Below are 18,124 nucleotides of genomic sequence, written 5' to 3' on the forward strand. Positions count from 1 at the left end.
AATGATAAGAGACCTACCGGAAATGTCACTATCCCCAATCTCAAATTGTACTACAGAGCTATAGTGATTAAAAAAACAAAACCAAACCAATCAACCAACCAACCAAAACAAACAAACAAAAAAGCAGCCTGGTATTAGTATGAAAACAGACATGTTTGATTGTTATGTTAGGATGTATTAGGATAATGAGTCCTAATGATACTGCAGTCATTTTACTGTTGTGTTCCTTTAGCAGATACTGCTATTCCCATAGATTAGTGCCTTGCTCAGTCATCGTCAGAGAAGCTTCTTCTTGCAGTAGATGGGACTAAGAGACTAAGATTTTGGAACACTTAGTCCTAAGTGGGATGTCTTCATCAAACCCTCGGGGCCCAGGGAGCTATGCAGAAGAGAAGCTGGTACTATTGCTAAGAGCTAACGAGGATGGATGCCGCCAAACACACAAAAACAATGGCCCTAAGTGGATCCTCCAGACACAACAGGACTGAAGCACAGATGAATTCAGAGACCATGGCACTGCGTACAAAGCACTGTAGTGAGGTCGTGACGAGGACTGACCATGACCGAGCAGCCTTGGGGGAGAGTGTGACACGGAAAAGGTTCTCTGAGGAAGTGCCCCTCACTGTTCAGATCTGAATGAGAAGAAATGCAGAAAGAACACTTCCAGGAGAACAGCTAGAACACTTTCTCGGAGTCAGAATGGTAGCAGTGGGGGAGAGGAGGACCAGGGCTGGCAGTAAACACAGGATGCTGTGAAAGCCTTTAGCATTGTTTGATGGTTGTTTTCTGTGTATAGATTTGACCTCTGCCATCTCCTTAGGAGAACTCAGGATCCAGAGTGACAGTGATGTTACCCAGCTAGGAATAAATCACTTGACTGCGGAATGGTAAACATAAAGGTGAGTCCTAACGCCAGCTTACCTTTCTTTGCTTCGTCTTCCTGTGGTTCCAGGTCTGCCTGTTCACCACTCTCTAGACTGTGGCTGCCAACAGCTGCCTGATTATCCTTAGGCGCTGAGGGGCTTTGGCTAGTCCCTTCTTCGGTGCCATCAGCAGCACAGGCTACTTCCCCCTCTCCTTTGTCCTCGACCTCATCACCCTCTGATGGAGCCAAGAAGTGGAGCTTGAGGCCGGTGAAGTTGGAGAGCAACAAGAACAGGGCCTCGGAGCGGAACAGGCCCATGCACTCCTTCAGTATGTCAGGGAGACTGCTTTCCTCTGCTTTCTCATAAAACCTGAAAAGCAGCAATGGCAAGCGCCTCAGCCCCACATGTGAGATCACTCGTGCCTCCAAGCTGTCATTAGCTTTGAGCTTCTCCCTGAATGGTGGCACAACTTCTGAGCATGCTGAGACTCTGCTAGGGCCTGCTGCAGCATGTCCTGGGGAACTCAATGCTAGGGCAAGTGTCCAGTACTGGAGATGGGCTATGCAGACGGAAGAGGGAGCACTGAATACAGATATGTGATGGTGACCTCTACCTTTTGTTTGGGGGACCACGGCTACTCCATTCCACATCTCCTTTCTCCAAGGCTTCACAGACCTTGGCAAATTTCTCAGGCTGGAAAATAAGCAAATAAAGAAGTTAGCAGCTCTTCCTGTAATCCTCATTCCTCTGGCTCTGCACAGTATCAGCTGGCTGATTCCTAAGAGGTCCATTTGAATATTTCCTCTTATATACAAGATCTTTGGGGTAGCTTGAGTTAAGAGAGCTAAGTATCATCAGGCTATTCCATTAAGTGTTTGTAAATTTATTATTAAAGATTTTGAGCAAGGTGGTGGTGGCACACACCTTTAATCCCAGCACTCAGGAAACAGAGGCAGACAGATCTCTGTGAGTTCAAAGCCACCCTGGGCTATACGAAATTGATTCAGTATAAAAGAGAACCAGAACCAGGTGGTGGTGGCTCACATCTTTAATCCCAGCACTAGGGAGGTGGAGACAGCATATGGCTGGGCAGAGAGAGGAATGCAAGGTGGGAGAAGACAGGAGCTCATGGCATTCTGAGGATTCCTGGGCACAGGACTGTCCACTCGCTCTGAGGATTCGCTAGAGGTAAGAACTAGTGGCAGGCTGCTCTGTTTCTCTGATCTTTTAGTATTTACCCCTATATCTGACTCAGGGCTTTTATTATTAAGACCAATTAGAATTCACACTACAGTGTATGTGTGTGCGTGTGCATGCATGCACATGAACCATTATAGTCCTGGCTGGGCAGGAGAGATGGTTCAGTGGTTAAAAGTGCTTATTACGAAGGAACCCCCACCTTCAGTTCCAGGGGATCTGATGCCCTCTTCTGGCCTCCTTGAGCACCAACATGCACGTGTGCATACATACATGGCAATAAAACAAAATAATAAACAAACAAAACTTAAAAATGTATGTTGTGTCCTGGGGATGTCACATACCCATACCTGACAGCAATACTTATTACTGTAATTTGTACATTTGATTTGAAGAGAATTACATAAACATTTGAACAAGAAGGAAAACAACTCTCGGTCAGTTTTAGCAGGATGACGCCTCAACAACACACATAAAACAGGCTATGGCGGCATACCTTAAGAAACTCCTTCAGGAGGATTTCAGACCTTTCCTCAAACTCTTCTTGGATTTGCATTTGATAATCCATTTCCAGATAAGCAGGGTTGATCCACTCATACAAAATTTCATGCTTATAAAAAAGCAGCAGACACACGAGATCCATTAATATCTATAGCTTCTGTGCTAACATCATTCCATAGTCCTCACTCTTTACGTTTCTCCTAGCAAGCCCAAAGTACTAGCAAACTTAGAAAAATCGAACCTAAGAAAAGTGAAAGTTCAAAGTGCAGTTTCAGCACTGAAAAGATCTAACTTTAGATCAGAAACAGGTTTGCTAGCATATACAAGGCCCTTGGCTTAATTTCTAGTACTGCAAAATACATCAGCTCACATGGTCCTCATAATAGTGAAATCAGAAAAACAACTAAGGTGCTGTAGTGCATAAAGTAAGAATCCCAATCACTTATGCTTACGTCTTGTGGGATATGAGGGTTTCGAGGGATCAGGGGCTCAAAGTAGGTGGGAGGCCTGGTTAACGGAGGACCATGAAACCAGCCACTTATGGATAAACGTGATGCTTCTTCAGACAGGACTTCAGACACCTGCAAGAGCAAGACCAGCAGCACATCAACACCAAGGATGGAGAGTGAAGACACAATCTAAGGACATTAGCTAGGTATGCAAGCAACCCAGTGAGATAGAAAGTCCAGCAGGAAGTGGACTGACATGCCTAGAGGGTGGGTAAAAATCCTTGACCCTTACTTAGTGCACTACTGAATCATCTTACAATATTTACCTGGTGAAAGGATACTGGAGATACTTCAAAGAAAACCAGTTTGTTCCACGAAGGGATAAGAGACTTGACAATCTGCTTTGGCTGCAAGTGTTCTGCATCAGAAGAGAAGACATCCATCCGTAAATGGGTTCATCATCATTACCACTGTCAGGCTGCCTCATCCTGCTCTTGACATTCTCAGATACTCCTGCTACCTGTTTTAAACTTGCTAGTCTGCTAAGTGACATGAGCTTCTATTATTGCTGAAAGCTGGATAGCGTCTCCTTTTCCTAGAGTCAAGCTATGGTAAGACACTCTAAAACCAAAGCTCTTGTCAGACAGGCTGCTGTTCACAGGCACGGCCAGGACACAGAACAAGATCTACTTCTCATCTTAATCAGCTTTGTCTCTGGAACAGGTATTTGAAATATAATTTCAAGAGGTCATTGTTAGGGCCAGCATTAATTCCACCTGTGCCAGTCACTGTGACAAATACGTGGTTTCTTTTTTCTTTTTGGTTTTGTTTGCTTGTTTGCTTTCCAGACAGGTAACTTGCTTTGTAGACCAGGGTGGCCTCAAACTCACAGGGATCTGCCTGCTTCTCCCTCCCGAGTGTTGGGTGGATGAAAGGCGTGCGCCACTACTGCCCAGCTAAATACATGGTTTCTACTCCTTTAACACACTATATATCAGAATGGTGATCCGAGGCAACGGTTGGAATTCAGGAGTGGCTACTGAAGGCAGTAAATGTGCATTTTACCATCAGTGTCGTAAAGGTCCAGGGTGCCCCCCAAGTTCCTGTCCCAGGAAGGAACCAGGTACAGAATGAAGGCAATCCGGCGCCCCTCCAGCTCATCGTCATGGCAGAGTAGAGCATCTGCAATCATTGAAAGCATAATTTAGATCACTGCACAGAGTAGCTGTTGTCTGCTTCTGCATCCAATCAGTCCCTCTGACTGTATTAACTCCAGCTTTAACTGTCTTGCAGTTTTAAAATGACACTTCTTCTCTTTTGTAAATGCAGCAATAAAACCCATCCAATATAGAAAGCTTTAAACACAACGACTACAGACAGGTCTATAATATAGTTACTAACACTTTTTCCACATATTTTTGTTATTTTTTTCCTCATGTGTATTCATGTAAAGACTTCCTTAAAATTACAAAGCGAGTATTTTTCCATATCAATTTACACCCTAGGCATCACTTTTAATGGCTGCACAGTCACTGTACTATATAGACTGTAAATTTACATTTTCCCTAATTTAATTTTAACGGCTGCACAGTCACTGTACTATATAGACTGTAAATTTACATTTAACGGCTGCACAGTCACTGTACTATATAGACTGTAAATTTACATTTAACGGCTGCACAGTCACTGTATTATATAGACTGTAAGTTTACATCTTCCCTAATTGCATTTCTATTAGTCCTTAAATTGTTTGTATTTCTTGGCTATTCCAAAGAATGTCTTAACAAATGTTACTGTTCATGGGTACATAGATCCCTTTTTTCTTTAAAAGGCCTTTTCTTATCATTTATTTACTGTGTGTGTTGGGGGTGGGAGAGGGACATGTGGACCAGAGGACAACTGTAAAGTTGGTCCTCTTCTTCCACCACGTGGGTCCCAGAAATCAAACTCACATTGTCAGGTTTGGTGGCAAGTGCCTTTAACCCACCGAACCAAGCCACCTCTCTGGCCTTGTTCCTGTTCTCATTAACTGCCTAATCGAATTTTCTAAAGCCATTTGGTAGGGCTGAGCAAGGTAAGCATCTATGCAGGATGGGACAGAGTAAAGATTATACTGAACTGGGACCATTTATACATGAAGGGATTGGAGTAAATAAGTTGAAGATAATGGGAGCTAGGTGTTACAGTTAAAGAAAAGAAATCTAGAATAAACCTTGTAGTATTCAACTAGCACTGGAGAAAGCAATATGAATCCAGTTTCCTGAATCTACAGCTATGTAGGTATAGAAATACATAAGCGTTATGTGTATACATTTGTGTGTATACGTAGAGGGTCATATTCTGGCATTTTCACTGAAAGGGTCTAGGTGACACCCCAGTGACACAGACTGAGTCCTGGCCTTGATTTTCAAGTATCATTCTTCATTAAACTGGGGTGCATTCTAGGTCATTCTAGACCTGGCATAGGAAAGAGAAGACAAGCCTTGAAAATTCTGCTTTGCAGAAATTAGGAAATCAAGAATGATAAGAACATAGTAAGAGGCCCCAGATCAGCTCTAGAGGGTTCTCCTTGACCAAATTAAAGACAACATAAGCCTCACTTTTACAACAGCAACTGCAATAGCTCACTGTATGAATAGTAATCCACAAATTCATACTGATATAAGCAAATAGATGAATAAACAGTGGGAAAACTTTTCATTGCAGTGGAATGACAACTAAGGAAAGTAGAAGAAATGACGACTAGAAAAATACCACTTGCAGTAGTTTAACAATATGAAAATTGCCTGTGAAAATAACTGAACTAAAGTTTGGTGAGAAACATGTTAATAACATAATCTAAAAGCAGCGTGTGCAAATTCTTCATGTGACTCCTACAAATTCTTACAGTCAGGTCTGGTAGCAAAGTCTTACAATCCTAAGTATTGCAGAAACATGGCGATATAAGCCAGGACTGAAGGAACAGTTAAAAATACCTGCCTCTAAGTCTTCCGAAGCATCCAGGTAGTTCAGGAGAGACCAAGAGGCTGTTTTAGACTAAAGAGGGCTCAATGGACAGGACAAGTGAATGCAGTGTGCCATTCCTAACAAGATCATTTTGCATCAAGAAGAAACAGTGACAGATGAGCGAGGCCTATGAATTAGGTGGGAATACAGGCCTGTCAACTTTCTCACTCTGAAAGTTCACCATTGCATGAAGGAAGAATGACTGAAATGTTCAGGCCTATGGAATCCCAGGACTGCAACTGTCCTTCAAATAAAACAGGAAAACAAATTATTCGTGCTACGCCTGCCACTTCTATTTGAGTTTGAAATTACTTCAAACTAAAAAAACAAAACAAAACAAAACAAATCAAAAAACAAAACTAGATGTGGTAGCTCACACCTGTAATACCAGCACTCAAGACAACGGGCAGGTGATCTCTGTGAGGCTGGGACCAGCCTGAATTATAGAGTGAGACCTTGTCTCAAAGAAAATAAAATAATAAAAAAGAAAAAGCAATAAAGATACATAACAGGTTCTATGTAGGATTAAGTTTATCTCCAAAACATTTTACCAGCTTAGACTTCTCCAAGACTATATACAATAGGAAACCTGAATCAAAATTTAGTAAAACAAAACCAAGCAATTTTTCCTTCTATATAAACAGGCACACATGGGGCTGGAGAGATGGCTCAGCAGTTAAGAGCACTGACTGTTCTTCTAGAGGACCTGAGCTCAATTCCCAGCAACCACATGGTGGCTCACAACCATCTGTAATGAGATCTGGTGCCCTCGTCTGGCCTGCAGGCATACATGGAGGCAGACTGTTGTATTCATAATAAATAAAAAGGCACACATATTCCTCCACAAATTTATGAGCTCTTCTGAAGAGGGAAGGCAGGCGACAGGGACTATAACTATTTACACAGTCCACTTCCTGTATTCACTCACTAAATTCAAAATAAAGGAAAAAACAGCATAGAGGGTCCTTTTAGAAATATAAGGACAGAATTTCCAGCATCACCTTTAGAGTTTTACAATACGATATGCAGTTGGTATGAGAATTTTTCTGAAAATATGATCAATAACTCTCATATACCTAAAGAGAAGCACTACTTTATCCTTTGTGTTGGCTATTTTCACAAAAGAGTTAAATCCTTACTAGGATGCTACCTGGTGCCCTGACGCTATCTTTCCATCATTGTGGAGTTAAAGCCTTGAAATCTTTAGACAGCAGGGCTTTATCCTCCTTACCAGTGAACTCGTATTTGGCACAGGACATATCAATGGTTGGTTCTAGGTCAATGCTGGAAACCTTAGAGAGCCAGTCCCGAAAATCTTCAAACATAAGTTTCCTAGAAGTGTGAACAAAAGACAACTTGTTATGGCCATAGCACGGGCTCGAGCTGGAGCCATGCCGTCCCCAGGCTCTCTTAAGGTCACTTCCATTCTAGAGACCTATTCCCTCTTGCATGCACGGTGTCAAGTTCCCAGAGAAATAATGAAACTCCCCAGCTACCGTAGTGTCCGTAGTGCGCTGGCCCTGAGTCTCCTGCACTTCTTTCTCTGGCTATTTGCCCTGCTAAGTCCTCCCACACCAGCGCCGTGATCTTTGTGGTCGGGCACCACACCATTGTTACACTACCAATCGCCCACTGTCAGACCGCCTTTCCAGCAGGAAATGGGAAAACATAATTGCTTTTTCTTACACATTTTGTTTCTGACACCAAATAGGTGGAGTTTTCCCTGTTAACTATCTATTTTTGGAAACAATAAGGACACCTTAAAACTCAGCTCCATTTTTACACAATCTACAGGGCTCAGTCTCACAGGATTGACCCCACCTTTAGACCCAATAGAGGACTAACTCATGAGTTGCTCTCATGGGGTATAAACAGGAGGTCCCTACAGTACCCTCCTCAAGTTGGATCATTTGTTAGGTAATTTTTAACTTATTGTCTCACCAGTTTAATATAAAATGACACAACTCAGGGGTTGGAGAGATGGCTCAGTGGTTAATAGCACTTCCTATTCTTGCATAGAGCCTGGGTCTAGTTCCCAGCACCCACATCAGGAAGCTCACAACTATCTGTTCCAGAGGATCTAATGTTCTCTGGCCTCCAGGGGCATCTGTACACATAAGAACTCATCTAAAAACAACAACAATAATTTTCTTTAAAAAAAAAAAGTGATTCAATTTAGGAAGAGTCAAATATAAAAGATTCACAGCACAGAGTCCTGGATAGAGAAAATAGAACCTCTCTCCCACCTCCCTGGCACCTCGGGAACTTATGGACGCTTTCCTACATAGGCATGGTTGACTAAAGAAACCACAGGCCACTGGGGATGCATCCAGCCAACTGTCAGCCCTTCTCTGTGAAACAAGGTCCTCTTTGTAGGCTTGGCCTACAACATACTATGTAGCCCAGGCTAGACTCTAAAAGTTGTAGCAATCCTACCTCATCTAACTACCCTCCGTGCTTTTCCTGGAGGCTGGAATGGTTAGAGCTGAGAGCTACATTCTTAGTTATCTTCTTGGCAACTGTCCCTTCTTCTCCAACCTTTGGGGTTGCCCATTATAAGCTCAAATGTGGTAGAAAGGTTTTTTCCCTAACAAAAGAGTCTCCATTCACCTTTACTAATCTTAACACTTAAATTCTAAATTTTAGGAACTTGTTGCCAAAAATGGGGACGAAGATCAAATATGCATTTTCTGTTATAAATCTCAGTATCACAAGCACTAATCCTAATGCAGAGATGTGTCCTTGATCTTAGGAGATATATAATATATACACACATACATGTATGTATATATGTATTTTTCGAGACAGGGTTTCACTGTGTAGCTCTGGCTGTCCTGGAACTCACTCTGTAGATCAGGCTGTCCTGGAACTCACAGAGATCCACCTGCCTTTGCCTCCCAAGTGCTGGGATTAAAGGCATGCACCACCACTGCCAGGCTGAAATTAAGATTTTTGAATTATCTTTTTTCTAAATCCTGCTTCAGTTAAATCTACATGTGCATCTTTCCTGGCTTTTTTTTATTGTGTCCTTTCTAAAAATGTAACGGTGCCATGGGGAGGGTAGAATCCAACTGAGAACAGCTCTCTCCATTTCTGGGACATAACTGTACACAAACTTATTTTCCCATCTGATGTAGTTTATGCCACTTTTTTCTTCACAGACAATAAACTGGGTCAAGAGTAAGATGTGAGTGCTAGGGGCTCCAGTAACACTAGCACTGTTATTTAATAAACACTAGGGTGAGCAGCTGCAGAAGATCACAAAATGACCTTTCCAAAACTCTTATTTGTGTGTGCGTGTGCACACACAACACACGTGTGAAGGTAAGAGGACAATATGTGGAAATCATCTTTCTTCTTCTACCATGTGTGTACTGGGAATTGAAATCAGGTCATCAGTCTTGGTGGCAAGCACCTTTACCAGCTGAGCCAACTCACCGGCCCAAATGACTTAAATTATAATAAAGATGAATACTAAATTAATCACACAATCAACCAAACATCTGTAGATGTTCTGACGCTAGCAAGATGTAAATAAAAAAAGCTAATGAACATTTCCATTATAAGCTAAGCTGGTCCTTTGTGCAGAAGTCTCTTTAATACAAGTTATAACTAGTTCAGCCAGTCAACTCTGAAATGAAGTTAACTCTGATAATTAAAAACTTGTAGCTGGACATGTGGTACATAACTATAACTCCAGGCCTCTTCTGGCCTGCCGGCACACATGTAGACAGAACACTGTATGTATAATAAATATAATTTTTTAAAAAAAAATAAAGCACATGCTCATTATAGAAAAAAGGTTCTAAATAAGTAAAAAGAAAATGTTTTTAAAAGTTCTGTAATCCTATTAGTCTATTTCCAAGTCTCTCAGTTTGTACACAGATAAACAGTTTATGTCTGTAGTACACTCTTTCCTTTTGAAAACAGTATATTCCAAAGACCCAGGATGTCTTTGGTTATAATAACTATCCTCTTAGACATCCCTAAGGGGAGAAAATATTGCTAATTCATCTAGAAAAATAAAGCAACTATAGAGAACACTAGGTTTCAGATATTTTTTAAAAAGTATCGTTGACTTTCTTGACAAACAAAGTGTGACTCCTGTTTATTCCACACACGCACTCATGGCTGCAGAGTTGGTGTATGGAATCTTTGTGTACGTCTTTGCTTTGTCACGGTCAGTTCTTAGAATTACTTTTACAAAATGTGCATACTTTCGTGTCTAGAGAGATGGCTCTGGTTAAGAGCACCAGCTGCTTTTGCAGAGAACCTAGGTTCAGTTCCCAGAACCTACTTGGCAGCTCACAACCACCTGCAACTCCAGTTTCAGGGGCTCCAACATCTTCTGATGTCCATAGGTGATACTGCCTACATATGGGGCAAATGCATACATGCAGGCAAAACACCCATAAACACAATAATCTTTTTTGTTTTTGGTTTTGGTTTTTCTAGACAGGGTTTCCCTGTGTAACTTTGGAGCCTGTCCTGGAACTCACTCTGTAGACAAGGCTGACCTCGAACTCACAGAGATCCACCCGCCTCTGCCTCCCAAGAGCTAGGATTAAAGTTGTGCACCACCAATGCCCGGCTAATAATTATTTAAATGCATATTTTTAAGTGTTTTGATACATCATCTTCTAAAGGACTGAAATGGTATGAAAATTTATCTATCTGGTCAAGGGAGTTTTAATTTTCATTACTTCCTAGCTTCATGAGCAGACAATGCTATCTCCATTGTTACTTTGTTTCCTTCACAACAACAAAGCCAAACATTTTATTATTAAGAATTTGAAGCCAGGAATGGTGACTCATGTTTGTAATCCCAGCACTTGGTAATCTGAGGCAGGAGGACTTCTGTGACTTTCAGGCCAACCTGAGCAACATACATAGTACATCCTAGGCCTGCCTAAGATCCTATCCACAAGGAAGGGAAAAAAAGAAGGAAGGGAGGTAATGAGGGAAGGAAGGAAGGAAAGAAGGAAGGGTGATCAAGCAAGCAATCCAAGGGCTTGGATTTGTATCTGTTGGATTGTCTTAAAGAAGTTACTTAAATTTCTTAGGGTTTGTTTCTTCCTTTACCAAATGCAATCATGTCAACAAAGACTGGATGAATTAATATTTAAAGCACTCAGTACTCTGCCTAACATATATCTGGCACCCAACAAATGACTTGCTTACCTTAAAGCTGAGATATGAGGCTCTTTGCTTTTCTTCAAATCATCAGACTTCGTCATTAAAAAAAAAAAAAAAAAAAGATTTCCTTGTTACACCTTGTTACAATATATGGATGCAAAGAACAACAGTGAGGACTCTGATAGAACATTGTAGCTAAGCGCCTAGACTGAAGAGAACTACCAGGCCTGACACATAACCCCTTCATCTTGCAGCTATGATGTGGGTAGGTGACTTAGTATCTTTGCACCTTATTCATTCAGCAAATATTGAAGTATTTACTACAGAGAAGCTTACATTTGTTGAAGGAAACATATAGTAAACATAAAATGTAATTTATTAGCATAAAGGTGACAAGTGCATAAGAAAAGACAATAGAGAGAGGAGTGGGCAGTGCTGAGAATAGGAAAGAGTCTGCAATTATGAGTAGGTGAGCCATGGTAGACTTCAGTGAGGAAAAGCAAAATTTATCCAAAATACTGAGGCGAGACTAAGTGGCTAGGGGAAATGCAAATGGGAGAGCAACAGATGGTGATCAAGGGTCTAACGGGGGGGGGGGGGGGGCACTGTTGGCACAGAGCCAATTATGTACATTGGCTTTTACCCAAGGAAAAGAAGAGTCATTAGTTCTCAAGCAAAGGAGGAACATGAGGTAATATCTTAAGAGAAAAAGCCCCGTAGTACAGAATCTAGCATTTTAATCACTAAAAAATATGTAATTCCATGGGTTTCACACATTCATGATGCTGTCAAACATGCTACATAAGTCCAGGATTTAACAGTACAAAATAAAATCTAGTATCTACTAGGCAGTTGAATTCCATCTTTTCTACTACCAGCTCCTAACAAACATCACCCTGCTTCTTGTTTCTATGGGCCTATCTGCCTTTTCTGGGCATTTAAAAGAAATCATATAATACATAACACTTTGAGTTTGGCTTATTTTATACATTTATTTATATTTATTATAAGTTACGTGTATTACTGTATGTGAAAATGAGGTATGGCTGTGCCATGTGCACATGTGAAGGTCCCAGGACAACATCAGGGTTCAGCTCTCCCTTTCCACCTTGCTGAGGAAAGGTCTCTCTCGTTCCTACTGCTCTGCATACTTCTAACTGGCCCACAAGCTTCTTGTCTGTACCTCCGGTCTCACCAGAGGCTGAAATTACTTGCTACCATAGCTCGCTTTTTTATGTGGGTTCTGAACTCAGTGGTAACCATCTCAGCGATCCCAGAGCCACACTGGCTTCCATACTTAGCAAAATGTTTCTAAGGTTCATCCATGTTGCAGCTCTGACTTACTTTTTATGATCAAATAATATCCACTAGATGGGCAAACTGCATTTTGTTTACTCATTCATCAGTGGGTAATGTCTGGTTGCTCCTATAACAGTGCTTCCATGAGCGTCTGTGAGCAAGTTTTTATGTGGGCATATATTTTCCAATTCTCTCGAATTCACTTACATGACAAGAACAAAATGGTGACAGTTCCAGAAGCAGGTGGAGGTAGGAGACTGCTAACACACTGAAACATCACAGTAAGAGAGACAGCTTGGGAGGAGACTGCTGCTGACGTTGGAAGTGTATCAAGTGTTCTGAGAGGCAGTGAAGAAAGTGTCCTTAGTGGATGGGACACGAGGGGTGAACAAGGAGTTAAGAATGACTCATTTTGGGCTGGAGAGGTGGCTCAGAAGTAAGAGTATGGGCTGCTCTTCCAGGGGTCCTAGTTCAATTCCCAGCAACCACCAGGTGGCTCACAACCATCTATAATGAGATCTGGTGCCCTCTTCTGGCATGTAGGCACACATGCTAGCAGAACACTGTAAGCATAAGTAAATAAATCTAAAAAAAACTTAAAAAGAATGGCTCATTTTGATCTGAGTTCGAGAGGAACAACAGAATTAGAGGAAGGAGATTAGGAGTTTAGTGTTGGCTGTAAGCCAGAGACTCCTGCTACACATCCAAGGAGACAGAAGTTATGAGAGACTCCATGGAAATCTGTACTGAATCTTAATTCAGAGATCAAACCCTAGAGTATTCTGGCATTAAGAAGGCCTCATCAGGAAGTTGGTTATGTAAACTGGTGAGATGGCTAGGTGTGTAAAAGTACTTGTGTGCAAACATGGTGACCACAGTTTGATACCCAGAACCTACATAAAGGTGGAAAGAGAGGACCAGTTCCACAAAGTTGTCCTCTGACTGTCCCTCCCACCATGCCCTCCCAACAAATTAATTTTTTAAAAAATGTTGGTTATAAGGGAAAGACTTAGCAAAGAAAATTAAGAAAAAGTGCTCTATGATAAAGAAGATAAATTAAGAGAGTATGTGTAGGGCTGGAGAGATGGTTCAGCGGATAAGAGCACTGGCTGCTCTTCCAGAGGTTCTGAGTTCAATTTCCAACAACCATAGGATGGCTTACAACCATCCATAAGGAGAACCAGTGACTCCTTCTGGACTGCAGGCAGAACCCTGTATACATAATAAATAAGTAGGAGAGAGTGTGTGTAATAGTTTGAATGAGAATGGCTGACATAGGCTGATATATTTAAATGATTAGATCCCAGTTGGTGGACTACAGGGAAGGATTAGGATTTCCTTGTTAGAGGAAGTGTATCCCTGGGAATGGGCTTTGATGGCTCAAAAGTTCACACCATTTCTATTGTGGATGAAATCTGAGTTTTCAGCTACGGCTCCAGCACCATGCCTGCCTGCCTGCTGCCACACTCCCCACAATCCCCTGGACCTGTAAGCCCCCATTAAATGCTTCCTTCTATAAGATGCCTTGGTCATGACGTCTCTTCACAGCAATAGAAAAATAACTAAGGCAGCATGGTATCCTGAAAGGAAGATGAAAATATGGCTTTAGAAAGGAGGAGGAGTGCAAATGCTTCTAAAAGATCAAGGATTCTTTGCCTCTGAAGCATAGTAGGTGTTGTGTCAGTCTCATAAAACACATGTACAAGGTCTACACATTAGAGTAGGATGCTGTCAGCTGACCAGGTGACCAGCTCTAACAAAAAAGAATGAGATGTTAGTACTCTATTATTCGAGATAAAAATCAAAGGGGAAAGGCAAAGAAAGCAAAGGTAATTCTTCATCTACTTCATCATTTTTGAATTTTCAAAATATTTTGATTTTATTTTATGAGTATGGATGCTTTGTCTGCATGTAGGTCTGTGTATCGCATGGCCCTTAAAGGCCAGCAGAGGGTGCTGGATTTCCTGGGAGTGGAGTTATAGATGGGTGTGGGCGGCCATGTGGGTGCTGTGACTGGACCGCAGGCCCACTGGAAAGGGAGTCAGTGCTCTCAAGTGCTAAGCTATCTTTCCAGCCCTTTGTTGAATTTTTAAACTCTTGACAGACTATGAGAGTGCGTGATCCCTGTATTGAAGACGACTCCACATTGATGATACCACTCTCTTGTATTTCTGTGTGTAGCCCTGCTGTCCTGAAACTTGCTCTGTAGACCAGGCTGGTCTTGAATTCACCTGCCTCTGCCTCTTGAGTGCTGGGATTAAAGGTGTATGCTGTCACCACCTAGTAACGGCTGTCTTCTAAGAGTAGAAAAAAAATTTCTGATTTCAAGATAGCCTTTTTAAAAACTAAATTATACTGTCTACCAAAAAGAATGGGGAGTTGGGGTACAACTCAGTGACAGAGTGTGTGCTTAGTGTACTCAAGGGTTTGGGATCAAAACAGCATACCTACTCCCCAGAGGGGAAAAAAAATCATTTTCCCTTTCTGCTAGATACATTGTAATGCAGAATACTTGAACTGTAGCACATCAAACCACAAAGGCATGAACTCAAAAGTTTGAATGGTTATTATCTTCAAATAAAGACTCATGCCACACTACTCCAAATATACTTCACCCCCGTTTATTATATACTCACTCACTAGCTTAAAGCATTGAATATCCCATCACCATCATCTCTATTACCTTAGATGTTGGAGAGCAGAAGTTGCCAAAAAACCTCCCTTAAAACCATTGTAACAACTCCCTCATAATCCTAACAGTCAACACCCAGTAAGCAGCTTATGTTAAAGGAATGAAAATCAATGTCAAGGTGAAGGGTCTTGAAAACAAACCTAATCTAGAACCTTGAGTCTTAAAAAATGAGATTATAGGTATGTATTTGTATCTGTCTGTGAGCATGTGCAGATAGGTGCTCTTGGAGTGTGGTGAACCACGTGATGGGTCCTGGGACCTGAACCTGGGTCCTCTGGAAGAGCAGCAGTCATGAATGATTTTCGAGCCTCGGACTGTCCGAGGAGAAAGAGCTGAAGTAATAAGGATAAATACCTGCTGGAACTTATACAAATCATTGTACTTTTCATGGAAGTCCAGGCTCAAAAGCTCCTTCTGAAGTCCTTCCAGGAAGTCTTGGCTTTGGATGAAGTTTGGGATTACGCAGTGAAGAAAAGGATCCATGTCCAAGACAATAGCTTCTGTTGGAAGAAAAATATTTCCCTTGTCTTTCTTCTCCTCCATATTATACCACGTGGCATGACTGACTACAAAGGGAGACAATCAGGAGTTTGAGGAACTTAATATTTTGGGGAACCTAAGATTCAGAGAAAAATCATAAGTTGTGTCATTCCTCACGCATTCAAGACTGTCTTTCTCAGACGCTGGGCTTAAATTCCAGTTTTTAATGTGCAGAGTGGATAGCGCTAATGGAAGTTCTCATTTTCGTCTTTGTTTTTTGTTTGTTTTTAGTTTTTCGAGGCAAGGTTTCTCTGTGTAGCAGTCCTGTCCTGGAATTTGCTTTGCAGCCCAGGTAGGCCTCAAACTCAGCGATCTGTCCACCTCTGCCTTCTGAGTGCTGGGATTACAGGCGTGCACCACCACCACTCGGCTGCTCTTATTTTGTTGTTGTTTTAAGATTTTTAGTTTACTGATTCTTTTTTTTTTTTTTTTGGTGGTGGTATACCTTTTATTTTTTTTAAAATTTATTTATTTATTAAGGATTTCTGCCTCCTCCCCGCCACCGCCTTCCATTTCCCATTCTTGCATCAGTGCACTTTTGATTCTTTTTTTTTTCTTTAAAGATTTATTTATTGGGGCTGGAGAGATGGCTCAGAGGTTAAGAGCACTGACTGCTCTTCCAAAGGTCCTGAGTTCAATTCCCAGCAACCACATGGTGGCTCACAACCATCTGTAATGAGATCTGGTGCCCTCTTCTGGCCTGCAGGCATGGAGGCTGAACACTGTGTACATAATAAATAAATATTTATATAAAAAATTATTTATTATGTATACAATGTTCTGTCTGAATGAATCCCTGCCAGCCAGAAGAGGGCACCAGATCTCATTATAGATGGTCATGAGTCACCATGTGGTTGTGGGAATGGAACTCAGGCCTCTGGAAGAGCAACCAGTGCTCTTAACCTCTGAGGCGTCTCTCCACCCCTCTACCCCAACCCCAACCCATCGCACTTTAGATTCTTAGCTCATTTTCTCCAGAGCAAAGTGGCTGGCCATTTTCTCTTCAATCCTGCCCCTGCCCTTGCTTTCCCAAACTTTTCTGTGGGAGGAAGTGACTGCGTTTTAAAAAGGAAATAGGTCGGGCGGTGGTGGCGCACATCTTGAAACCCAGCACTTGGGAGGCAGAGGCAGGTGGATCTCTGTGACTTCGAGGCCAGTCTGGTCTACAAAGCGAGTTCCAGGACAGGCTCCAAAGCAACAGAGAAACCCTGTCTCAAATCCACCCCCCGACTCCCCAAAAAAAAGAAAATGAAAGAAATATCAGTTTGATTTCTAACTTTCTAATCGACCTCACTTCCACTAGAGTATCAATTTATGACTAACAACCAAGCCTGACCCAGTGGTGCTTTACAGGAATTGTCTCATTTACCTTCTCAACAACTGAGGGATATTTGTCGCCTATGCAACAGATGAGGAAACTGAGAAGTCTCTAATGAGCACCCAGAGCTTGCATTTTAAACGCTAAGCTCTCATGTTCTCTCTGCGTCCAGCGCGCCCAGGATTCGACTCTTTAAAACGAAACAAACAAACAAGAAAACAAAACCAAAAAAAAAAAAATTGGCAAACTTGGGGAGAAAATTCAAGACGCACTCAGCAGATTCGCACTGTATTTATAAGTTGTATAAATAAGTTGTAGCTAAGTCTGGAACGATTCCTTTCAAGATCCTTTCGTTTCATGCGTCACGTAGGCCAATGACAATGCACGTGAAAACTGGTACCTGGAGGTACTAGCTATCCCGCAGCTCTCAACGTCTGTGCTGGTAGATCGTCCGTCCGGCGACACTTGCTAGATGTTTACTGGTTCTCAGGGAAACTCTTATGAATGTCTACAAGCATTAGTCTGTCAGTCCTACCTTTCCGAGGGGAATTCTATTAACGATGCCGTTTTATAAAAGAAACTGACGCTTAAGCAAAGTTAAACGCACTGCCCAATGACGTACAACCAACCAGCAGAGGGATTCTATAAGTGACCCCTGATTCTAGAACTCAACCCTGAGTTTACTTCCCCACACTCCCAGGTCTATATTTATTTTCCTCCCGAGGCTAGTCAAATCAATCGAATTTGGAAAGAACCGAGCAGCAGTCGGGGCCGGAGTCGGAGGTGGCTTGTGGTCCTTCCCTCGCCTCTCCTCCCTCACAGCACCCCATTACCATGGCTGAAGGGCGTCCGGTGGCTCCAGGCTTCAGCCACCTGCTTCTTCACTGTTTCTTCCGTGACAGCGTCCGAAAACTCCGCCGCCACCTGCTTCTTTCCCTTCTTCATTGGCCGAGCTGGGCCAGGATCCGCTGGCCGCTTCCCGTTCATCTCCTCACCATTCACAGACCCACGCTCAGGGAAGTCAGGAAGCTATTTCCCTCCAGAAACTACAGTTCCCGAAATGCCTCACTCCTTAGTCCCAGCATCACCCAATGGGAAGGCACCAAAGAATAAGAAGGCC

The 18,124-nt window shown here is 42.2% G+C and overlaps 1 protein-coding gene across 2 annotated transcripts in view; it reads right to left on the reverse strand.

The window, feature by feature from the left end:
- Positions 1 to 18,023, reverse strand: part of Ogfod1 (2-oxoglutarate and iron dependent oxygenase domain containing 1) — a 32,193-nt gene extending 14,170 nt beyond the window's left edge. The window contains exons 1-11 of one of the 2 annotated variants that reach the window (XM_041649690.1): positions 17,838 to 17,947; positions 17,056 to 17,194; positions 15,501 to 15,646; positions 11,201 to 11,247; positions 7,251 to 7,351; positions 4,079 to 4,195; positions 3,340 to 3,431; positions 3,017 to 3,145; positions 2,560 to 2,673; positions 1,480 to 1,559; positions 922 to 1,235 (exon numbers count right to left, since the gene is read on the reverse strand). In XM_041649690.1, coding sequence (XP_041505624.1) covers positions 922 to 1,235; positions 1,480 to 1,559; positions 2,560 to 2,673; positions 3,017 to 3,145; positions 3,340 to 3,431; positions 4,079 to 4,195; positions 7,251 to 7,351; positions 11,201 to 11,247; positions 15,501 to 15,629 — 1,123 coding nt within the window. In that variant the 5' untranslated portion in view covers positions 15,630 to 15,646; positions 17,056 to 17,194; positions 17,838 to 17,947. Of the gene's footprint in view, positions 1 to 921; positions 1,236 to 1,479; positions 1,560 to 2,559; positions 2,674 to 3,016; positions 3,146 to 3,339; positions 3,432 to 4,078; positions 4,196 to 7,250; positions 7,352 to 11,200; positions 11,248 to 15,500; positions 15,647 to 17,055; positions 17,195 to 17,837 lie in introns of both variants that reach the window. The other variant, XM_041649689.1, reaches the window with a different exon arrangement.
- Between the last annotated feature and the right edge of the window lie 101 nt (positions 18,024 to 18,124).

This window comes from Microtus oregoni, unplaced genomic scaffold, assembly GCF_018167655.1.
Source record: "Microtus oregoni isolate MIOR12 unplaced genomic scaffold, Mior012 000004F_ref0000308, whole genome shotgun sequence".
In the NCBI taxonomy this organism is placed as follows: domain Eukaryota; kingdom Metazoa; phylum Chordata; class Mammalia; order Rodentia; family Cricetidae; genus Microtus; species Microtus oregoni.